General features: G+C 39.5%; 1 protein-coding gene across 1 annotated transcript in view; it reads right to left on the bottom strand.

Moving 5' to 3' along the window:
* OXR1 (oxidation resistance 1) overlaps window positions 1-26,090 on the bottom strand; it is a 318,551-nt gene that overhangs the window by 151,648 nt on the left and 140,813 nt on the right. Inside the window, exon 3 of the mRNA XM_070392152.1 lies at window positions 24,350-24,561. Within this exon, the coding sequence (XP_070248253.1) occupies window positions 24,350-24,561 (212 nt within the window). The remainder of the gene's footprint in view (window positions 1-24,349; window positions 24,562-26,090) is intronic.

Raw genomic sequence — 26,090 nt, forward strand, 5'->3', positions numbered from 1 at the left:
TAATCTGGGAAATTATATGAAGCAGTTCTCTCTAAAACACACTTAGATAAAGTGTGTTTATTTCTTCTATTTGTATATATTTTCTATTATTTTTATAATGGAAAAATAATCATGTTATTTTTAATTAAAAAATTGGGATATGCAACAGCTAAGAATAACAAAAGAATTGTAAAAGGAGCAATGAGAAAAGGTTTTCTATCATATAGGAACCAAGACAACCCAGGAAGAAAAAATATATGATTTTTTTAGATCTTATCTGCTGTGGTTCTATATTTTATTTTTCCTCCAGTACAATGTCCAGGATTATAACTGTTTCTGTAGGGATCAGAGGCTGGAGGCCAAGATTTCATTGCTAAAATGATGCACAATAAGAAAAGGAATACCATTTATTGAGGACCCCATGAGTTATAAATGAAGACTTCTCCACCTGGAATTTGAAATACTTCCTATCTACCCTAATTCCACAAAGTAGGTTTTCTCCACTTGTTACACATGAAGAATCTCAAATAAGGTATCTTGTTCATGTTCACACAGCCAGGAAGTGAGAAAACAAGATGTGATTTCATATCTGGTTCCAAAATCAATTCTTCTTTCATTAAATTGGTTGGCAGGGCAGAAGGAAACAAGATATAATAAAGTCAATGACGTAAAAATTCACAGAATTTTAGATCAGGAAAGGATTTTATAGATCATGTCTTTCAATTTCTTCCTATCACAGATGGGAACACAATGACTCCGGGAGGCTAAGAAACTTGTCCTGGGTTACAATCCACCTGCACTAGGGGAAATGATCATAAAATATCATAATTTGAATCATTAAGCAATACTTCATTTTTTTTTTTGGCCACTGTTCAGTGGCGATGGGAAAATTATTCAATGATCACACATCATCCAGATAGATAGCTTCATGCAATGAATCCCATTTACATTTTAATTGAAGATATCCTGTATTTATGAACAAGCTGCAATGGAGAACCACAGAAACCATTTTTTTAAATTATTTACTTTTCATTAACTTTATCAACTCTTCCTGAATACTATGTATTTCGGAGGAATGCTTAATAGACCGGCGATCAAATTATGCAATTTTGACAGACCAACATGAGCTTCCAAATGGTCCCTGTTTTGATTGCATCTGTATTTGGTATTAAAATGAATTTTGGCAGGCCAGTGCCAGAGAAGTAAGTCCCTATTTGGGGAATTATCTAGCAGTCTGTGCATAGAAAATGATGTAAACAAGCAAGACAAAAAAAAAATGCATCTGAACTCATCCCTCACTGAGGTAAGCACAAAATGATCGCTGCGGCGTCAAACTCAAGTCTCTCTCCTTTTTGGGCAGCATCTGCATACGGTGCAGATGAAATTGCAGAGCATCTGGTGGGCCATGAGTAATCTTATTAAACCTGAGAAACATCCCTGAAGTGTTTGGTCTACCTGTCTGGAATCTAAATAAATTCAACCACAAAGACATCTCTGTATGCATAGCAAAGCTTTATATATAAAAGACATAGTTCCCTCTTGCCTCTTCTCCCTGCAGCCAATGAGAGTTGTGAAAACAAAATAATCTCCTAGGAAGTTAAGATATATAAGTTGTTAAGTCAAGCTGTAGCATCGTGGGGAAAAATGAGATGGGCTGAAGAAGGATGGTTTGATCAGAAAGGGACTCTGACTTGTCGTGGCCAGTGACTGTTTTTCAGCACGGACGCATGTATATTTATTTTACACTTTGGTTTGTAAATCTAGCACCTCCCTATTTATTTGGTTATTCAAGCTGTTCCGGCTTTGGCCACTGAGGACTCTTGCAGATTGCTTCCTGTGTCCATCTAGCATGCCCCTGTCCTTTTTACTTATTTGCTATTAAGCAACTCCTTGCATTTAGCACTGCAAGTTGCTTTTGTCTCATCCTGTATAGCAGGGGTGGGGAACCAAGGCCCATGTGGATATTTATAACATCATTCAAGGGCCATACAAAATTATCAACTTAAAGGTTAGCCTGCTATATTTGGGTCAAACATTTAATTAACTCTCCCCTAATGTTTTGGCAGGGCCAGGGCAAATGATTTCTCGGGCTTTATATGGCCCGCAGGTCGGACATTCCTACTCCTGCTGTAGAGTTACTGGAGTGACCAGTGACTTTCAGGCGACCTGGAGCCCAAGCTATTCAGGCCAACACCCCTGCTCAGTAGTGGGACTTCCAGAGCAGGCAGGGACTTGAGGAGAGCGCCTACAGGTTGTTTGTCAAGGTTCAGGGCAGAAACTACCTCTGGGTGCCTGCTGTCAGCAATCCTGGCCAACGTATATGACGATAGAAGGAACACAAGTCATTTAGGAGCAGCAGAACAGGCGTGGGAGGTGATGTAAGAAAAAGCTTAGAGGAAAACCCTAACCAGTATGGGGCAGAAAACCAGCAAATGCTTCAAATTTGCCACAGCAAGCTGAAGTCCCTCTCTTTACTGAAAGGGTTAAAGAGAATAAAACTGGGCAGAGAAAGACTTATTGTGCTTAGCAGATACCTTGCAGAAAGCTTGCAGCCTTGAGCACAGCATAGCTCAGATAACCAGAAAACACCTGACATGGGAGGAACCAAGGACAGACCAGACCCTCACGTCAGCAGAGCAGCTTGCAGCCAGCAAGGATTAATAAAAACCTATCTCTCCCTGCTCTCTTTGCTGATGCCTTTCTCGGTTTCAGCCCACCTGTACCCAGGTGTCGGGGATAAAATCTTTTTTGATACATTATGGCCTCATGTCATAGGTGCGCGATCCCGGCCCACTCTGGACTTTTCATTTACTACTCAGGTTAGTGCCCCCTTTCAACTGCATTTCCTCCATACAATGGATGGTCTGTGGTCAATGGTTTTCCCATTTCAATAACAGTAACAACTATTTGTTTAAAATACAAGCCCCAGATTCTGGATTTCTCCACATTATCCCTAGTTTTATGTTTCTAACCATGGTGCCTTTTGAAATAGGGCATGGCTCATCCACTTGGAGAACTGTGTATTTAGGAAAATCTCTACCAACTTTACTTTTATTTTCTATTATGAAAGAAAACTGGGCTTTTTGGTCTCACTTGACAAGTATGATTGTTATACTGAAATACTGAATATGTTTTTACAAACTGCCCATTACCACCCTCTTTTCCCCAATTCAGTATTGTTGCCCTATTCCTAATAATTATTTATATAACTTGTATTTGTTCTTGATATGAGTTTACTGGAATTTGAGACACATGTATGTAAGAAGTACCCTTGATGCCAAGATGTTGGGGGCACCTAGGCTCACTGCAGGGTGAAGCATATTGATGATATTAAGAGACTTGGGGCAACATGGAAAGAAAGATTATAATGTGGATGGGGCAGAGCTAACATTCAGTATTGGCTGATACACAGCTACTGCACCAATCACTCTCCCTTGTTGCCCAGGCTCCTCCATTTGGCCCCTCAGACCAACTGATGACCCAGGAACTAAAGAACTGACAATCACTGGCAGGGGACACCGAGGTTGGTGATCCAGCCATGCAATTGCAGTCGATTGGTCCAAGCCTCTGCCAAAGTGGTTGCTAAATATTTTGAATATCACCATTGAATACAGGTATAATATATAAACATTCATAAAAATCTGTTATTTTCATTGAACCAACTGTAGAAGCCCGAAGGAGCTCAGATGAGATCTGAAGAATCATCCAGCTAAGTGTTACTGAAATTGCCAACTCAAAGAATTATGATCTCAATAAATGGTGGTTGGTTGTAAGCTACTGGCTTTTGGGTTGGTTTGTTATGCAGCAGTAGCTAATTGATACAAAAGAGCCATGTGCTTTTACTTCCTAGAGTGGTCTGTTCAAGAAGGAAGACTTTCTGTAGCACATGTCATAGAATTAGGAGCTCATCCCTCATGTAATTCTCATAGTAACTCTAGGAAGTGATAGTTAGTCTCACTCTGCACATGAGGAAATGAATATTTAGAGAGGTAAAATGATTTTTTCAAAGTTAAAAAAACCTACTCTGATAAAACTAAAATTCAAGCCAGTTATATTTAACTTCAAATCACTGAGGTTAGCATCTATAATAACATGGAATAGTCTTTAGGTTGCTGATGTGTCTTCAATTTCCAATTCAGTTTCTGAGTTAGTTATGTTTAAAGTATTGATTTTCTTCTTCTATATTAAAGCAGAGCTTTTTCTCTTAAATATAAAAAAACAGACAAAAACCAAGACAAGTCACAACAAAGGTCCCTCTTCATAGGAGGATTCTGCCACTTATGTGAGTGGCATGTGACTACCGCACAGGAGAGCAGCTCTTTTTCATGACTGTTCTTGCTGCATTTCGGTCCAGCTTATCCTCAGTTGCCTGCAGAGATGGAGAATTAAGTGCTGAGTCTCAGTATTCCTTTTCAGTGCCAATGGATCCTATGTGATAATTCCACAAGCAGAATCTAGGGGCAATATTGGTTTCTTTCTCTTCTTGGGAGCTGCCTTGCAATAAGGTTGTTCCCAATAAATAAGCAGAATTCCACAAATCAGTAGTTTTACTGAAAACTGCTTTCTGCTAAGTCTGTGGCTCAGATAAACATGTCCAGGAAATCATGGTCATCATACAGGACAAACCCAGGCTAGAACAACAGCCTCTGTGGGTAACATAACCTTTAACCGTGCTTATCTCATCAAAATTTCATTTTAAACTGAACACTAACATACAGCTTAGTTTGGCATTATTTCCCATGCTTCCGTTACCTTATTAAAGACAGCACGACATTAAAATGGTTTGAAGCACCATAAAGGGGAAGGTTTCTTTAAATCCTACTGATCAGCGTTTCAGGTAATGGGTTCTATCTCCTTCATTAGAAAAAGAGGGGAAAAAGTCTCAATTAATTGGAAAGGCTCAATGGAGCAAATGCTTCATTAGCTACACTTAGAGCAGACACTAAAAGAAAAAGGAATGTAAGTTTACATGGATGCATGTTAAGAAAAGAGTTAGATTCATGTAAGAGTCTAGGAATAAAGGAAACTGCAGGTGGTACTTGCTCAGACTGCTTTAATAGCTTCAAGGTTACACAATTAATGAGGGGAGGGAATTGTGGGGTTTCAGATGAGAGAACAGGAAGCCGTGGCCTGAAGCTATGGAAGGAAACCCAGACGAGCTGTTAGGAAACACCGGGAGTTAGAACAGCAGCTCTGAAGCATCCGCACAGACAGGAGGCTGCGCGGCAACCCCAGCACAGATTACATAACCAGAGAGGGACGGTTATGCAAGACAGGCGTGGTGTGAGGCGGCCATCCTGCAGAACCAGAGGCTTCTGTGAAGCTTCTGCTCAGGTCAGTTTTCAATCCCTCCTGTGTCTTTTGTTTTTCAAGGACTTCTGACATCCCCCTATGCTCAGCTGTTTATGGGCGATCTCATCTATATATATAAAAGCTTAAGTGACCCTTATGATCGGATGATCAGACGACTGGCTGGTAGCTATGACACACACTGACTAACAGGGGGCAGCTCCTGAGTTGAATGTCTGCCCCCCTGGTGGCCAGCGCACTCCCACAGCCAACCTCCCGTGGCCCCTCCCCCCAAGCTGGCCAGCCCTGATCAGGACTGGGTGAGACAGCCCCAATGGGCCCCGATCACCAGCCAGGCCAAGAGACCCCACCTGTGCACGAATTCGTGCACGGTCTCTAGTTTAACTGTAAGAATCTATGAATTAGGTACTTCTATTACCCCATTTTACAGATGCAATAAATGAGGGGAGAGATGCTAAAATACTCCTCTCAGCTCACACAGGATCTGCACACAGATTCTGTCATATGACAGCAAGGCCTCTGCACATCTCTGGCCCCTACAGCCTCATGTGGAGAAGGAACGTGAGCTTAAACATAACACGTTGTATTCTTCAGCACTACAGGGCCTTGGTTTGTCCTTCTTCCTAGAATTGCCCAAATCCAGTCTTAAATGAGAGCACAAAACCGAGCAGGTTTATGATGCCTCCTCAGTACTCACTAATCTTTCAAATTGTGCCCACGATAAGTAACAAAGGCCTGGAATGCCAAGTGTCCAACCTGCTGTTTCTGGCTTTCCCAGCCGACTTTCACTCTTCTCTCTGCTTACAATGCTGCTACCACGAATGGAGTGTCAGAGTCTTTTCGCCTGACGTGAAACTGTGTGGAGGTTTTCTCTGTGCCCCCTGAGGTTCCTTCCACTAATAGCATGTATATGTTCAATTGCTCTCACCACCTGAAAACAAATCGAGCATCCCTTAAAGAGCATTTCCGTAATGGGGTTAAACGTTCACCTTCTAAAACAAGATAAGCCCCAAATGCTGAAATATGTTCCTGCTTGCTTCACCTTTTAACACGATCAGATTCGCTAATAAAAAGGCTCATAAAAGGCAAAGGAAAATGGAAAGCTTCACATATTGCTGGTTGCTCGGAAACTTCCTTACTACCTGTATGTGGCACATATGTCTCCCTTGGGATTATATGCTTGACAAGCTCACCATCTTGTAAATGAAAGAAAAGGCTGTCCTCTCCATAGTGAAGAGGCAGGATAAGTATGGGCATATAAACACTTAGAATGCTAACCCACTCAGCATTACTCAAGCCTGTGCTTTGGGAGAAAATACACAATTTATTGTACGGATATCAGTGCACTCCCATCCCTGACCTTTTAGTACAATTAACCCAAAGGCCTAGAAGCCTGAAGACTAGATTGATCTGCAGTCTCCTGTTAGTAAGATTTTCACTTAGATCCCATTCAGGAGAGGGTAAGCTCTTCCTCCATTAGTGGAACAGGTAGACTGAGGGGCGATTGGCAATGTGGGGTTTTCAGAGGCTTCTCGAATATCTCTGTGAACCATTTCTGTTCTGCAGGAAACTGGGAGGATTGGCACTGGCTTCCCGACATACTCGCCCTCCTGGGTTTTTTCAAAAGCAGTCACAGTTCTCTGTGGCCTTTACTCCCAGCCTTTTCCTTTGTAAGCATATACCTTCTTGGGATCCCTGTTGGTCTGCCCAGTATTTAAACAACTTGGGGTTAATCTTTGCCTTGCTTTTCTAACTCTCACTGAAATCAACCATTTCCATAGCTTATCATTCCTCGGCGAACTCCTCCGTGCTCTTAAGGTATCTACCACCAATCTGCTAAACTCAGTTTTGACAAAGTGCTGGTAAGCAAGAATAAAAAATATTTCCTTTCTTTCTTTCTTTCTTTCTTTGCAGGTGGATCAGCCATTCTCTGGGGGAAAGTCCTATCTTTTATAATTTGTGTCTGCTTTTAATAGGAGGGCTTTGGGTTCAAACCAAAAGTGAAAATATTTTGGGTAGTATGCTTGTTGGTAGAGATACAAGGAGTGGAAATAAATTACTTGTTTCGCATCCCACAAGTACAATTACACCAGTTTGTTTCACATAAATATGATAGTGATTTAATTTCATTTATCTACCACTAACTTATTAATGGGTATTTGTTTAACATTTATCATACTTCAAAGGCTAACCTAATTAAAAATATATTCTCTACATTTGATCCATGGAACAGCATAGTGATGTAGATAGTATCTTATTTTTATAGATGTAGAAACTGAGATTCAGAGAAATTAAGCAACCTTTCCAATATCACACAGTATGTGGCAGCATCCAGATTTAAGTCAGGCTGCATTTGGCTCGATAGCCAAGACTTTTAACCTATTTCACACTGCCTCTCATTAATGGACCTTCCCAACTAAGGGCTGTAATGCAGAAGCACTGGAATAAAAAGGAAATCATTCCAAAAGTCTACCACAGCACAAACAGAAGTTGATTGTGGCACAGTAGACATTACCATGGTTTTGTGCAAAAATGAAATATGAATGTATTATTTGACAAGAACAAAACTGTGGGCTAGATTGTCTTAGAACCTCCTCTTTCTGCATTTATTATTTTCATTTAGTCTTCTTCTTATTAAGCTAAAAAAAAAAGTGGTCTTCCCGGAACTTCCACCCATTGGTTTTAGATCTATGCTTGAAGCCCTGTAGATGATGGAAGATCTTACTTCCTTGGGGTGGACAACTGCTACAATGCATCCCAAGTCCTGATCATTTAAGATATTTCCTTTTGGGTTTTGCTATGTCATATTTTTGATAGTTCACCTCTAAGATTAAAATCCATGGATCTTTTTTTTTTAACCCAAATTGCGATTAATCAGGTTTTCTGAAATCTGTATATGTACAGTTGATTTTTTCCAAGAGAAAAATACTTAAACTTAAATGATAATTTTTTAGTTTTTGTCAATGTTACTCAGCATTGTATCAATTTATATCTTACTTGTCTAGGTCAAAGTCACTGGTGAAATCTGAATAAGACACATTCCTAAATTCAGGCCTTGTGGCCTAGTACTAGAAACCTCACCAATCTGATCCCTCATTATTAGTTCTTCTCAAATATAGAAGTATCCACAAAATCATCTCCTGTTTATTTCTCTCTCATTATAACTGATATAATAGATGGTTCTGATGAAATCAATATATTTTCTCTATGACATTTTCCTAATCCTTAAGTACTTCATTTAAAAAGAAATGTTTTGACACGAGTCATTCTTAAAGTACTCATACCTAATCCCACTGCATGACTTTTTAAACTAATTTAAAAAATTTAGCAATATCTTCAGTGAACTTAGTTTTGTTCCTGTCAAAAAATTACTGCAATTTTATCAGCTCATAATTTGCAACATGAAACATGCAAATTATAGAGGTCCTATTTAGCTTTTACTAAATGACACATCCCCCTCTGCCACCATAACAATCCCCAAGCCAAATCATACATGAGTCTTCAAACATCGCCAATAATCTGCTTTCACTGAGAAATATGAAAAGGGCATGTTTAGTGTGTCAGTGGGAACAATGCATCAGTTGTAAAATGCTATTTCACATACCAATGCATAATTGTGCATACCAATCATTCATTATTGTTTCTTAGGAACCTCCAATGACTTATCCAGTTTTATCAATTATTGCAACAATAAGTCACAGCTGTATAGCACTTTACAGTTTATACACAGCATGTACAGCCATTCCCTCGCCTGATAGGAAACCAAGTTGTCACAAAAGGGTAGGACACACTGGAGAAAGTGCAATTGAATGGAAAGAAGATAGGTTCTGGAGTCAGATGTGGATTTCAGTCCTTGTTCCACACCTTACAATCTGGGTGGCCGTGTGCAGGCTATGGGCATCTCCAGACCTCAAGGGTAACATGAGGACTACAAATACCCACCATTACAAGATTTTCATGATGATTAGATGAAGTGATAATACACAGCTTCCAGCACACCCATGTGCTCATAACTGTTAGTTCTTTTCTCCTTCCATCTCCTCTGCCCCCCCACCCCCCACTCTGAAGAACCTAGCTCTAAGTGCAATTTTCAAAAAATATAATTTATTGATTTTTTTACAGAGAGGAGGGGAGAGGGATAGAGAGTTAGAAACATCGATGAGACAGAAACATCGATCAGCTGCCTCCTGCATACCCCCTACTGGGGATGTGCCCGCAACCAAGGTACATGCCCTTGACCAGAATCGAACCTGGGACCTTTCGGTTCACAGGCCGTCGCTCTATCCACTGAGCCAAACCGGTTAGGGCTCCAAGTGCATTTTTGCATGGTAACTTTAACTTTGCTTTACCGCTCTCAAATTAATTTTTTTGTGTGGGTTAAAAATTCTTGTGGTTGCCCTGACCGGTTTGGCTCAGTGGATAGAGCGTCAGTTTGCGGGTTAAAGGGTCCCAGGTTCAATTCCGGTCAAGGGCATGTACCTTGGTTGTGGGCACATCCCCAGTAGGGACTGTGCAGGAGGCAGCTGAATCAATGTTTCTCTCTCATCGATTTTTCTAACTCTCTATTCCTCTCCCTCTCCCTTCTTCTCTGTAAAAAATCAATAAAATTTATTTAAAAAAAAAATTCTTGTGGCACAGTCCTGGCCTGTGTGGCTCAGTTGGTTGGAATGAGGGTCTCTCTATCCTATGTGTCCCCCGGATATTCTTCCCATTTCAGCCCATTCAACCAGGGCAAGGAACTTCACCCTCCCATCAGTTTCTACAGGAAATCCAATCACAGCCAGGATTTCATGATCTGTCTGTATGAAGTCTGCTGAAAGTTCAGGAGTCAGAGGCAGAAGAGGCGTGGAGGTGACATCACACGGCCCTTAGAATTAGCAAAGAAAACTGGTACCTGGGTTAAAGGACGATGAATAAACAGAGGGCTCTGGAGAGAGACAGAGATTTATCTCCCTGGAGCTGCGTGTTCACACTGCAAAGGCAGCTAAACCCCTGAGCTATTTCATTTTGCAAAGGACCATAAAGCTCAGAGGCCTTTCCCAGAGAAGATGTATTTACATAAAGGACAGAGGTGGCAGGGTAGCTGTCCAGCTCCTGTGTAAATGTCCTGATTGGTAAATTCAGGTCCTGCAGTACAAACCCCTGTAGGCAGAGCGACGTGGCCCTCCATCACGCTGCCACAGGGAACTGAGGACAGGTAAAGTGTGCTTAGTGCTGCTGGTTAGCGATTTCCAACCTTGACCATCCATCCCATGACACACGTAAACTAATTACTAAAATTCTGCGGCACACCCAAAATATGCTTTTTGCTGATCTGACAAAAAAAAAGGTATAATTTTGATTCATTCACACTGGATGGCTATTGTTATGTTGGCTGTTGTCATATTTTTAGTTGACAATCTAAGGGAAAAGAGGTCAGTGCCCCCGATTAAGTAGTCACGTGTTGCATGTTTTAAAAATTCTTGTGACACAGTCCTGGCCTGTGTGACTCAGTTGGTTGGAATGGCATCTGACAGACTAAAACGTTGAGGTTTGATTCCTGGTCAGGGCACATACACCTAGGTTGTGGGTTTGATCCCTGGTTGGGGTGAGTACAGGAGGCAGCTGATTGATGATGTTTCTCACATTGATTTCTTTCTTTCTCTCTCTCTCCTTTTCTCTTTCAATAAAGAAAAACATCCTTGGGTGAGGATTAAAAAAAAATTCTTGTGGCACATTGGCTGAAAATCACTGCTGTAGGTAATAATACCTCTGATCCAGAAACCTCACTGATGCTTTCAGGACAAAGTAAATAAATACAGACATTAAAAACTTAGCAATAATGCATTTCCCCCAAGGTAAGACTGATTAGCTATTATTTCCCCATTGACTTCTCTCCATTTTCATCCTCCTTCTATAAAAAAGTAGCAAATATTTGTTAAGTTTTTACTAGCCAGATAAAGTACTAAGAGCTTTATGTAAGCTTTTACTTTTTATCTTATTTAAACTCAAAAAAACGCTCTGAAAAAAGTGCTTTCATTCCCATTGAATAGTTGAAAAAAAATGACCAAAAAACTTCACCAACACAGGTTGTGAATGGCAGTGCTAACATAGGGAGTGCACTGCTAAATTCTGACATATCTATTTTGTGTCAGAGCATATCTATTTTGTTTCTACTGCTCTGCAGTAAACTACACTATACTATCACAGCTCATACCCTTAACTCAGAAACTGCTAACATGTCTAAAATGCTCCCATCTGAACAAAACGATTTTCTCTCTTTAAACCATATGGTAATTTTCATTTTCCATAGTGATAAAACAATGTATATGTGTGAGATAATATCCATATTCTCATTCTTATCCTGAGAGTTTCCTGTACCATGGGTATCAAGGGCTGGAATTAAGCAGTTTCAAGAAAGGTATTAATGATAAATCTTTGGTCCAGAATGGTAGGTAACTTGGGTCCACACACTTAACAGTATGTTATATGTGTTGCCAAATAAAGAAAGGCCTCAGGTGCTTCAGGCTAGCTTTGCCACTCATGGACCAGCAGCACAGGCATCCCCTGAAATCTTGTTACAAATGCAAAACTGTGAGCCCCAGACCAGGCTATCTGAGCCAGCATCTGTATATCTGTATTTTTTATAAGATCTCCAATGCACATTAACACTTAGAAAGCATTTCTTTATATATATATATAATATATATATATATATAATTATATATATATATATATTATATATATATATATATATATGATTTTAGAGAAAGAGGAAGGAAGAGAAAGAGAGAAACATCGATTGGCTGCCTCCTGCACGCACCCTACTGGGGATTGAGACCTGCGTCCCGGGCATGTGCCCTGACCAGGAATCAAACCAGTGTCCTCTAGGTGCATGGAATGGCACTCAATCCACTGAGCCACACCAGCCAGGCTAGAAAAAATTTTAAAGCATTAAAACTTTCCCCTCTGAGTCCTGCTGAAGGGAAGTAAAGCCAAGCCTTTTGCCTGTCCAGATTGTGTGTCGTGGAACTGCCTTTAGACGCGAAGTTATTCGCTGTCAGCCGATCATCCTAAAGTTTTCCACAAGTCCTAAAATAATGTAGGAAAAAGTTCCCAGACCATGTGATGTGGTATGACTCTGCGTTAAAGAGGGCGTTTAAACAGAATGAATCACAAGTGTGATTTACGCTAACAGGAAAGATTCATGAATACTGATTCAGTACTAGAAAAATGTTATGAGATTCACTGGCGGCTTTTCTCTAAATCAGATAAAAACCACTTGCCTTTAAAATCCACATTTTTCTGACATGATACTTAGACATCAATCCCAGCTCATCCCATTTCTCCCGACAGACTTGATAACTCTAGTATACTTAGATCACCGGTGATGACTGAAGAAGGAAACCCAAGAGTAGCCACTGCTCCTTCTCATTCTTTGGATAAGAAACATTCCCCTCCTGACTCCCAACAAACAAAAGTCCAGGACCAGACAGCTTTGCAGGTAAATTCTACTAAAAAATTTGAAAAAAAAAGAATAAAACCTTTTCTTACAGTATTCCAAAAAAAATTGAAGAGGAAGGAATGCTTCCAAACGAATTCTATGAAGCCAGTATTACTCTGATATCAAAACTAAACAAAGACTCTACAGAAAATGAAAATTCCAGACCAATATCCCTGATGAACATACGTGCAAAAATCCTCAACAAAATATTTGCAAACAGGATTCAGCAATACATTAAGAGGATCACACACCATGATCAAATGGGATTTATTCCAGGAATGCAAGAATAGTTTAATACATACACATCAGCCAATGAGATATACCACATCAACAAAAGCAAAGGATAATAATCACATGATCATCACAATAGATGCAGAAAAGGCATTTGATAAAGTTCAATATTCATTCATGATAAAAAACACTCAATAAAATGGATACAGTGGGAGCATATCTGAAAATAATAAAGGCTATATAGGACAAATCCACAGCTCACAACATACTAAATGATAAAAAGCTGAACGCTTTTTATTTAAGATATGGACAAGGCAAGGAAGCCCATTCTCACCAGAGTATTAGAAATCTTAGCTACAGCAATCAGACAAGAAGAAATAAAAAGGCATCCAAATAGGAAAGTAGGAAGTAAAACCATCACTATTTGCCAATGACATGATTATATACATACGTGAGTAGACATTTTTTCAAAGAAGACATACAGATAGCCCATAGGTACATGAAAAGATGCTCAACATGACTAATCATCTTGGAAATGCAAAACAAAACCATGAGATATCACCTCAGAACTCTCAGATTGGCTATTATCAACAAGACAACAAATAACAGCCCTAACCAGTTTGGCTCAGTGGATAGAGCGTCGGCCTGCAGACTCAAGGGTCCCGGGTTTGATTCCGGTCAAGGGCATGTACCTGGGTTGTGGGCACATCCCCAGTGGGAGATGTGCAGGAGGCAGCTGATCGATGTTTCTCTCTCATCTATGTTTCTAACTCTCTATCTCTCTCCCTTCCTCTCTGTAAAAAAATCAATAAAAAATATATTTAAAAAAAAATACTTTTCTTTCTCTAGGCAGATATAGCCCAACCTATTCTCCACATAATGCTCGAACCATCTCTCTTGAGCAAACTTATCAAGGCATTCCCCTAAATAAAACGCTGTAGCAATTCCCAAGGTATCAAGATTATGTCCAAATTACATAGTATGGAACACAAGACCCCCATTATCTGGACTCCCATTTTTCTCAAGCTTCATCTCCAACTACTGGCTATGGTCAACAGTAGTCAATAATTTATTCAATGAATTAATGAGCATTCTTAAAGCAGCCCATTAAATTGTGGTTTAGAGATGTGTATATATTGGAGAGGAAGTAAAAATAAATCTGAGAGTATGGAGAGAGGGAATTATTATTTATATTCCTCTTCTTTATTTAAATACATCTTTTTGGCTACCCCCATCTCATCCCACTCACCCTATGTTTATTTACAAGAATGTTTCTCATATTACAAAAGATTTGTAATTTGAATGAATTGTTTAAAGCAGGGAGTGAAACACTGTAGCCCCAAAGAGCATAGCAGGTACCCTTTCTTTAGAGTAAATATTATCCTGTTGCATTGGCTATATCTTGACTCATTTGAAATAGTACTTGAAAAATACCTCAAAGACGCTAAAACTACCTATCTGGAAAGAAAATTCTTTTGAATCTGTCTATGAGATACTCAATAAACAGTCACAAAGTTCAACTTTCTGTCTGTGTTCACCCTACGATACTTTATGTCCAATATAATATTGATATTTTTTCCTCTTATGGCTCAGAGAACTAAGAGAGGAAATCAATGTCCTTCCCATCATTGAATTAAAATTAAGCAACAAAATAAAGTCCAAGCATCCTTGAGTGAAATCTTAGACAACAGAAAATATTGTAATGTAGGCAGGGACTGTTAAAAGTCTTGCAATTTCTCTGATGATAGGCTATCCTCCATATACTTTAAAACAATGTTTTTAATATTTAACAGAGTTCTTTAAAATTCAGTGCATAGCAGTTCTTTCTGTAAGACAGAAGGTACCAGAATAATTAAAGTTCCAATTTATGAAAGAGGCTCACCAAATAAATGACCAAACAGAATGGAGGAAATGAAATGCTACGGTTTGTTGGATATGATTATGCAGATAATATGGGCTTTTCCCTCCAGAAAACATCCATCTAAATTAATAGACATTTATATAATATTTTGAAGGTATTAACTTTACCATTTCAAGCATCCATGGTAACACGAAATAGCTTAACTAATAGATAGCATTATTTTAAAACCGGCTCAGTCCTTCTTAGTAGGTACTTTTGCCTACTAAAAAGCTGTTTGTTAAGCTAATTTGCTGAACATAACATTTTTTTTTTTTTTGTATCCTGACATCATGTTTCCACTTAGCTTTTTATTCCGGGATTTTATTACCACAAAACTGGTTTTATCTCATAGTTTGTTTAGATGTTCACAAAGTTTGAATTAGTGAAAAAATGTTTTAAATATGTTTTTATTGATTTTAGAGAGAAAGGAAGGTAAAGGGAGAGAGAGAGACATTGATGTGAAAGAGAAACATTGATTGGTTGCCTCTCATACATGCCCCGACCACGGCGACGGAACCTGCAATCTGGGAATGTGCCCTGACTGGGAATCGACTGGTGACTTTTTGGTGCAAGGGAGGACACCCAACCAACGGAGCCACACCGGCCAGCACTGAATTAATGAAATTTTAAATAGCACATGAAAAGCTTGCTAGCATGTAGGTGAGCACATGATTTGCAGTGAATGTGTTACGAATGGTCACTGAAAACTCTATAATTGGGGTTACTCAAAGTAATTAACTGTCTGGTAGAAACATCAATAGAAGCATTCCCCCCAACTGTGTCTGGCTTTTAACTATTGTTTACATTTTTTCTCAGTAATCTTTTCATCAGGGTTGTGATCACGGTCCACATTTCATTAGGAGCATACATCCTGAAGGTGTGTGTGTGAATAAATGCCTTCAGTATGAATTGGGAAGAAAAACCAACTTAAAAAAATCAGGAGGTACCAAGTTTTATTTCTGAATGTGTGCAAGATCCTAGAAGCTCTTCAAGTTCATATTCCTTAAAAAATAAAGATACTGGGGAAATTTTGACATATTATCTCACTGTTCAAACTGCCATGTATTCTTTCATTAAGTGTTTAAAATAAAGTAGGTCTTTCAAAATAATCTTTTCTCACAGTGAAGGGATTAAGAAATGCAAATTGGCAGTTACAAAACAGTCCCAGGGATGTAAAGCACAGCAGAGGTAATATAGTCAATAATATTGTCATAAAGATGCATGGTGCCAGGTGGGTGCTCGACTTAGCGGGGGGATCACTTCATAAGTTATATAAATGTCTAAGCACTATGCTGTACACCAGAAGCTAATATAATATTGAATGTCAACTGTACTTGAAAAGCATTAAAATTGATAAGAATAATACTCTTTTCTTCCCCAAGCCAGGGGTCAGAGAAAAGGAACATTCCTACAGGTGCTGAGGGTGGGAAGGGGAGTTTTGATCCCTGGCACAGCCAAAGGATGTATTTTCACAGGGACTTAGCACATTTCAAACAGGACTGTGATTAATTCTCAACCATTTTAATTATTCCATAACTTTAACCAGTAGAGGTTTCATTAGGTGCTTTAGAAAGTGTTAAGACAATTGACAGATGTAACGTATTTTTAATACGTTATAAGACTATTACAGTGCAACTTGAACACCAAACCAGCACAAGGAAAACCTCAGGGTTATTGACATTTCTTAATCCATTTCTCAAGGTCGTGATTAGGCTGTGTTTCTTGATTCTGGGCTGATTACCTCTCCCAGAGAACAACCCCAGAATTAGGGCAACACGGGGTAAGGTGCATGTACAAAATATACTGTGACCCCTGTGAAATTGGACTTGGCAAGCTAGTTACCCAGCACACTTCCAATCTACATGGGTGGGCATCAAATGAACACTTTTCTTCCTTCTGCGTATACCTACTGTGCTTAGTAAATATACAGTCTCCGGCAATGGTGGGGACCGTGAGAGACAGGGTCGACCAGATGGCCCGGCCCGGACTTTGTCTCTGGTGGAGGGTCAGAGTGATTGTAGCACTACAACACTATAAATGTTTAGTAAAAAAAAAATCTATTTTTTTCTGAAAAAAAAAAAAAAAAAAAAAAAAAAAGGTTTCATATTTATTCCAGAGTTGAAAATGGGTTTATGTTTTATAAATAGGTTTTAAATGTAATTAATAAAAAAATTTATATATGTAATAAAAACCCAATTACATATCCCCCCGCCAGACTCTCATATATTGAGCAAGGTCTGCTTATTGTACAAATGAACAAAAAGTTAAGCTTTGTTTCTCAATATCTTCAGGTTTACTATCTTTACAAAAATCACACATTCTTATGCAAAGTGCATAAAAAAAAAAGAAATGACATTTGTACACATGCAACTGTCGTTAAAATGTGTGAAAAGGCCACGTCCATTTAGGCAATTCGATCCCACGCCTAACAAGGACCTCAGCAATGGAAAAATTTTCCCTAAAGGTTCCTGTGACCTAGAAAGAAGAAATCAATCTGTCAGCACAAACTTCAAAACAAAGTCATTTTTCTCAAGAACATAATTTGATTTGAACCCTGAGAGCAGCTGTCCATTTCCGCTCCCGTGTTTATAGGCAGTGATCTGTATGCAGAGATGATCCTGCTGATTAAATCAGAGACTGCCTGCTTCCACAGGAAGAATCTTCTTGAAGAAGGTTCTGGTTAGTGGTGACCTAGTTTCATGCTGTAGAATGTGAAGCCTCCAGCAAGATTAGTCTTTTCCTTTTTTTTTTTCTCTCCTCTGACAGTATTTTCACTTTAGGATTGATCTATTTTTCTTCTTATAATTAAAAAGTCTGCCTTCAAAAAGAGAGGCACCCAAGTTATGTGATGATATTTTTAAATGCCTGCTATACTGTCATTTAAAAGACATTAAACGTGCATCTTGCTTTTCTCTTTATAAAGTTTCGAAACTAATTATTACTGTTTTAATTTTGCCAACTACTTAGAAAACTTCCCAGGGAACCCCTAATTCTGTAGGCTCTTTTTTGATCTGTAGGCTTTCTGGAGTTCATAAGATATAAATCTGTATGTGACTGGCTTCATTAAGCTTGGGATGTTGAAGGCATTCTATCCTAAAGCAGGAAAAAGGATGGATCTTTGAATTTCTCATTTGATAATTTCACACACCAGTAAAACTTGAACAGAATATGTTGGGGACACTTCCCAACTTAATTTTGATAAGTCAGGGGATTGAAAAAACAAACACAAATCTTATAACAAAGACTACCATCTGTGGTGATCAGATTATAGGCTTTATAAATGTTAATGTAGAATCATCATGTTGTATACCTGAAAGTAATATAATAAAAAAAGGAAAAGAGAAATATCTGCGTGCGTGCGCGCGCGCGCGCGCGCACACACACACACACACACACAGAGTCTACCCAACCAATACATTTGCTATGCCATCATTTTACACAAGTCAATTCATTTTAATACAAGGAGGGAGATAAGAAAAGGAGAAAGGGAGAAAAAGGGGAAGGAGAGGGAGAAATACAGAAGAGAGGGAGGGAGGGAGGGATTGAGGGAAGAAGAAAGAAGGAGAGAACAGTTATTTTTATTGGGTAAAGGTAATTTCATGGAAAACTAGTGGTTTTTTTTCTAAGGGATCTGTTTCACCATCCATGATGTGGGCTACCCATTGGGAAACACTGAGTTCTCTGTGAGTAATCTGATTTGGTTTATGTTCCTGTTTTGGAGACGAGAACTTGACCTGAAAACATGGAGTGGATGAGCTCTTTGCTATTAGTCACCATTTACTCAGATCCTTTCCTTGACTTTGCCACTGTTTACAGAGTGATCATAAATAAGTCGTTCAACTTTTCGGAACTTAATTCTACAGGATGCTATATGGTGGCCATAACATATGTTCCACTTACCCATTAGAAATGGTGTAAGCATTCACTGACTTCAATGAAATCAATTTGTTATCACCTAAAAAAACTGACAAAGTATATGCTAAAATGCTTTGAAATCTATTCACATGGCCCAGATTGGGGGCGGGGGGGGGGGGGGGGGGTTGGCCAGGTATAAGGGGAGCTTGAATCCTAACACTATTCAAGGCAGAAGTAAAAGCTGACATAAAAATGACATGAATGAGCATATTTTTATATGTGAAAACGTGTGAGTTTTACATATGCTCCAAATAAACCCATCTGAACATAACTGGAAATTACTGTGTAAAGAACAGTGACTGACTCATCCTGTAAGCCGGTGTCTTACCAAGAGAAGGTGTTAGAGTGAGATTAATATAAATGTAAAAAGGGAGACACTGACTGATTCATGAGAGCAGGCAGGGGACTGAGGGGGGAGCAGGCTGTCAGTTCACATGACAAGGTGAGGACCTGAGTGGGAGAGATCTCAACTGAAGGAAAATTCCAGAACCATTAGTCAGATACCTGCTAGCCAGGGGTCCCTTATTGGACGTGTTTGGAAGCCCTGCTGAACCAGGGACCTGGAAAGGCAAGGTTCCCCCCTTTTCTGCCTCTTCCATGAACTTGGCAGAGAGCAATTAAATAACTCTAATTTTTCTTTTCTTGTACATACCAGGGTTGTACTCTTATTCCTTGTGCTCCAATTCTTCTCTCTAAAGCCCCGGGGCCGCCAAAGAGCTTCCTTAAATGGAACTCTTAGCAGATTCTCTCCTCTCATCCTCCACTGAGAAGGGCAGGTTCATCACCCCAACCTCCACCAGCACCCCTTTCTCACCCCCAACATTTATTTAGCACTTACTATGCATGCCACACTGTACTAAATGCCAGGGGAATACTTTTATTTTTTAAAATAATAGAATTTTAAGTATCTGAAGGACTTCAAATATCTAGTCCAGGGGTTTTTCAAACTATAGGTTCAACTCATCAATGGACCATGCAATCAATTTAGTGAGTTGAGACTGCATTTGGCCAGTGTGACGCATTTGGTTGGAGTGTCATCCATACACTGAAGAGTTGTGGGTTTGATTCTCGGTCAGGGCACATACCCAGGTTGTGGGTCCCATCCCCAGCTGGGGTCATACAAAAGGCAGCTGATCAATGTTCCTCTCTCTCTCTTTCCCCATCCCTCCTTCCTTCCTCCCTCCTTTCCTCTTCTCTAAAATAAATAAAAGACATATCTTCCAAGGAGGATTAATGAAATGAAATGAAACGAAATGAAATAGGATGGAATAAAAATGATCAGAACAGATGGTAAGGAAAATGTTTTAAGGAAATTCTGCTTGAGCTGTGCTGGCAGTTGAGTGTGCATAGAGGGGGTACGTGGTGTAAAAATATGTCAATATGTTGGTCAGGACTCGAAGGCAGTCCCCAGACGCCCAGCCCTCTGATGTACACACCTGTGCAATCCCGGGAACATGAATGGACATCACTCCCACGATTAGGCTCTGCTGACTTTAAAACAGACAGATCATCTGGGCGGCCCTGAGCTACTTACACAAACCTCTGAACAGCAGAGATTTCCTGGGCCAGCCCCGGGAGAGTAAGTCGGAGATTCCAGGGACACAGCTACTGGCTTGAGGATGGAGGAGGCCACATGGGCAGGAAAGAGAGTGGCCTCTGAAGACTGTGAGTGGCCCCAGCTGACAACCAGCAAGGAAATGAAGCTCTCGGGTCTACAACCAAATTCTGCCAACAAGAAGAAAGAGCTCAGAAGCCTATGCTTCCCAAGATCAGCGGTTCTCAACCTGTGGGTCGCGACCCCTTTGGGGATTGAACGACCCTTTCACAGGGGTCACCTAAGCCCATCGGAAAACACATATATAATTACATATTGTTTTTGTGATTAATCACTATGCTTTAATTATGTTCAATTGGTATCAATGAAATTGGGGGTCACCACAACATGAGGAACTGTATTAAAGGGTCGCAACATTAGGAAGGTTGAGAACCACTGCCCTAGGGGATCCTCCAGATGGGAACTCAGCTCAGCTGACACCTTATTTCAGCCTCCTGGTACCCTGAGCAGATAACCTAGACCAGTGATGGCGAACCTATGATACACATGTCAGAGGTGACAAGCGAACTCATTTTTTTGGTTGATTTTTCTTTGTTAAATGGCACTTAAATATATAAAATAAATATAAAAAATATAAGTCTTTGTTTTACTATGGTTGCAAATATCAAAAAATTTCTATATGTGATATGGCACCAGAGTTAAGTTAGGGTTTTTCAAAATGCTGACACGCTGAGCTCAAAAGGTTTGCCATCACTGAACTAGACCGAATCCATATGTGGATTGCTGACTTACAAAACCATGAGCTGAAAAATGGGGGTGGTTTTAAACAGCGAAGTTTGTGGTAATTTGTTTCACAGCAATTGAAAACTTACACATTCACATGGTCAGTTGTGATAATAAAAAGAGAGTAAGAGAAAAAAAACTACGCAGAAAGACAGTGTTTGGTCTGAATCTTTCACTGTGCACAGGAGAAAAGTAAGGTCAAATGACGGCCAATAACTTGCAGGATTACACAGTTAGTGACAGAAGCAGGGTAAAAAAGCGCTTCCCTTTGCCACAGTCCTGGTATAGTGATTCCTTTCCTTTCCATTTACCTGAAGATTCATACATTTCACACAAATAGAGAATAGCATTTCACTTACTTACTAAAATCAATGAAATTTTATTATACTGCTTGTAGAATGGGTTATTCTCATAAAAAGTAATGACTTTGTGTTGTGCTATTTTTCGCTGCTGTATTAGCTTTTTGTCTGTTGTGAAAAATAATTAAGAACCAGAATCTATTATCTATACAAGGAAGCTGTAATTTCTCTTTCCTAGAATTCTCTCACAGGAAACGGATCCTATACGTAGGTTCAGGAAAGATAAAAGTTGAAATTAAAAAAAAAAAAAAAAAGAAAAAATTCTAGAAAAGCTACCATGACCACTCAGCCAGTAAATAACCCCAAAACTTTCAACTTCATTAGTTTTTATTTGAAAAAATGTAAGTCCCCAGAATCATTGCTTTAATTGAAATATAGTATTTCACCTAAATATACTAGTAGTACTACACTTCATTGCTAAATTTAAATGTAATACTCTATTTGGCCACCGGAGGGCTCCCAGGTTTTTTCAGTTGTGGGCACCATAAATAGAGACACAAAGTTATTTTCCAATAAAAGGGCATATTGGCTGGAGGACGGGTTAGTTGGCATGGTTTCCTTAAGTGAAATTATCTGGGAATTTCAGTAAAATATTATCCCACTATATTGCTACAGAAACCCCTCTGGCTCACCTCTGTGCAGAGGGGGATGGTATCCTGCTGACTGACACAGAAGGCATGACTCTAAGATGTCACAAGAGTAGGTTAATTTCATGTTTAGAGTCTGCTATCTTTATGTCTTCATCTTTAATCTCTCTAAGGTTTTATCTCTCATCTATAAAAGTAAAGAGTATAACACCTATCTCTCAGAGTTGTTTTGAGAGTGAATTGAGATAGAAGAATGGTATAGATAGAAGATAGTGCCAGGTATACAGAATTGCCAATAATGGTAATTTTAATTGTTACTGTTCATTACAAATAATACTTTTACTAATGGAGACTGAAATAGACTTGTTTTGTGAAATGGTCTTTCAAAACGGGTGAAAGATCTTTCAAAAGGCTGTGAACATTTCAGCCTTAAAAATGTGTCCAGATCCAAGTTAGTAGAAGGGTTACATAAACACAGTAAAGTCCACTATGTAGATGCCAAATTTAACATAATAGACATGCCAGTTGACATAGACTATGAGTCAAACTGTTTCAAATCCAATCATTAACAATTCACCAGTGGTGGAGCTATTTAAAGTAACTCATGGCCCTTTCTGCAATCCAAATCCACCACTTAGACTTCAATTTTCTAGGCACTGTTCTCTACTCCCTGTGGCCAACCTGCTCAGTCTTTCTCCTTTTCTCATCTTTAGAGAATACTGAGTTTGTACGATAAACTATATTCCAAATACAAAATACTGAGTCTTCTTAGCCAGTTAATAAATCAGAAAAGCAATAGGAGGTAGTGGACATGTTGAAGGGTGGGAGGAGAAGACACTGAAAAATGGAGCGAGGAGGTTATATATAATTTATGGGCTTTTCCAGATGATTGGTAGAGATCTGCTATCATAAGTTTTACAAATGGAAATATGCACCTGCCTATACTGTCTTTTATCAATTCTTGCTAGTTGGCTATTGACATCCCTAAAGGCATCATGCTCATTGCCTATGAAAAATATACCTTACTCTGGATAGAGGAAGCCTGAGAGTAGACGGAGAAAGCGTGGGTACGTAAATAATGGAAAGGGAAAATCCTCCTAGACCCACATGGAGGCATCTCTTCAAGCTTGAAGGGAAGTAATTTAACCCAAAGATATAGGAAAATGACTTGAAATCACACAGAAAATTGGTGTGTGAATCAGAATTAGAAATCTGATCTCCTAATGATCACTTCTAAATAGGAACACTAAAAGATCTGAGAAAAAAATTCAAATATCCCATGTTGGGGCTGTAGGGGTGGTGGACACCAAATACAACATGATCTTATTAACTGTCATAAACTCATTAAAACACAGTCTCTGCTACTGTGGCTTTTGGATATGACCAAATCTCTGCAACATGAAATAACATGTGAGGCCAAAGCACCCTTCCTCTTCCTCAGTAGATTCATCTCCTCTATGCATCACCCTCTACCGTATATGGTATGTTTAGCAACTTTTGTCTCAAACAGACCAAAGACACTTAAAATTGCTTTTGTTACTTAAAAAGGAAGGATAAAGACACGATGGACAAATATTGGTACATAAAAATTGATCATTCAACTCATTTAGATTGATTACCTACAACACTCCAATTAAATACTAAAGTTCAAAATGACAGGATATTATTCTACCTGGGAAAGCAGGGACATTGACCCACAAGACCCTTTCCACAGACCCTTTCCCACATGGGCTCTGTTGTGATTCAATCTCTCCAGGTGAAGTCACGTGCAAGCTCCATAGAGACCTACAATGTTGTTTGTTCTCTCTGAGAATGTGACAACTTTCTATTTTCTTAGTGGCTTTATTAGTTACAGGCTGACATCCTGACAGAATAGGGTCAAAGACTCAAGAGCCCAGAGGGAAAAAAGCAAAGATTAAAACCCAAAAATAGTGTTGGCCAAAGAATGGCATAAATGCAAATGGTAGCACCTCAGCTTAAACACTGTGAAACCGTATATATATATAATTTACTCCCCTGAGGCCAAATATAGAAGGCCCTCCAGCTTGCCCTCTTATTTAACGTTACGGAGGTTTTCAGTATTTTTCCATCTCCACGTTCAGACCATATCAGGGAATGTCCTCATAAACCATCAGAAAGACATGCACATCACATAAAGAAGGGAGCATTCCACGGCCGACCAGCGCATTCACAGTGCTGTCTACATAGGCTTCATGTATTCAAGTGCGTGAAACAGCTGCAGCTCACCAATCGTGTAGAACCTCTTCAGCTCACTCCTGCGGGAGGGATGCTTCGGGGTATTGGCTGTGTTGGCTGTGTTGGCCGTGTTCTGTTCTTCTTCAATGATGGGTGTCTTGGGTGCAGGGGGCTTACTGACTTGTGGCATCTGCTTTCCTGCACCGGCCAAAGGGTTGAACCCTGGAGCAGTAATATCCACCGACTGGGACTTTTTCTTCAACCTACAGACAGAGAATACCACAGGCTGTGAGGACTGACTCGGGGGATAAAATATTTTCAACAACTGAGTTATGTTTGGCCCTGAAATAGAACCAAGTTTATTCAGAAATTATAGACCTTCCCGACAGGGTTTTAAATTCTCCAAATATTTTTTTGAAACCAGTTGAGAAAAATAAATCTTCCTCTGGTTAACCATTTTGGAAAGTTTCACTAAAATATATTAAAATGTAAGGTGATAAAGGACTTCTGTTTTTCCAATAATAGCAAACTAAAATACGGTATCAAAGATAATGCACTTGGCTATTGCTTTTGGTTCTGAAAGGAGTATTTTTTTAATGCTACAGTCAAGCACTCGTTAGAAATAAATAATTGCATCCCAGCAAAGGAAAAGGAAAGGATTACCTGGGTAACTAGAGGCTGCCAGTGCTTTGCTATGGAATCTAAGCTGTAAAAATTATAGAGTTCACATGGCTCCTAGAGACACTCTCAGTGACAATAAAAGTATTACTCACTTCTCCAGTCTAAAGAGCTGACATCAGACCTAACTTGGAAAGCAAAAAGCTATCCATAAAACATTTTCCCACGCATGCATGAGAATGTTTGTTTCCCTTGGGGTAAAAATCATTGGTAACTGATAGGAGCTAAATTCACATACTTCAAGCTACACAACGGTATTTGTAATGTAGTTGAACCCTGATCCCAGAATATTCTTGGCTCTTGATATTTCTCAAGTCTGTTTGCCCCACAGAACACAAGTTGGCTGTTTTCTTTATCAGTTATGGTAGTCACACCTGGACATTTGCAATTTTCTAAAAGTTTCATACATCCTCAGACCCCCAGGCGTTCTACTTTCTGGATATAAAGTACATTAACTTCCATTTTCTGCTTGAACCCGCTAGACTCAGCTTCAACGTGGCCTCCTGTGGGAGCTTCCTCTGACATGAGCCTTGGCAGCCTCACACCTCTCCACAGAGGGGTTCTTCATAATTAACACTCAAAGAGCTTCCCATAAATGGAATTTACCACAGCAAAAGCCTTGCTAAAGGAATAGAGTGTATCGATAGTAAAGGATCCATTAGTGAAAGTAGTGTTTACTAAAATGCGCCTAATTCATTATCACCTATATGATTTCTGCCATATCCACATATTACTACTTAATACTTATGAACAATGACTTGCTTTATCCAAATGGCCAACATACACATTAAAAAGTGTTCAACAGTGTTATCCATAAGAAACAAAGTAAGACTGTATTGTCCTCATAACACACCCCAGGATGGCTAAAACGTAAAAGACATGGTAGCAAGTGTGGTGATGAGGAGCAATTGGAATTCTTCGACAATGCTGGGGGGATGTAAACTGGGTCGACCCCTTTAGACCACTGTCTGGCAGTATCTGCTCAGCTGAAGGCATGTATCTTTATATATATTGATTTCAGGGAGGAAAGGAGAGGGAGAAATAGAAACATTAATGATGACAGAGAATCACTGATCCGCTGCCTCCTGCATGCCCCCCACTGGGGATTAAGCTG

The sequence above is a fragment of the Myotis yumanensis genome, unplaced genomic scaffold (assembly GCF_028538775.1).
Source record: "Myotis yumanensis isolate MYYU_CA2020_CCGP unplaced genomic scaffold, mMyoYum1.0.hap1 SCAF_15, whole genome shotgun sequence".
In the NCBI taxonomy this organism is placed as follows: domain Eukaryota; kingdom Metazoa; phylum Chordata; class Mammalia; order Chiroptera; family Vespertilionidae; genus Myotis; species Myotis yumanensis.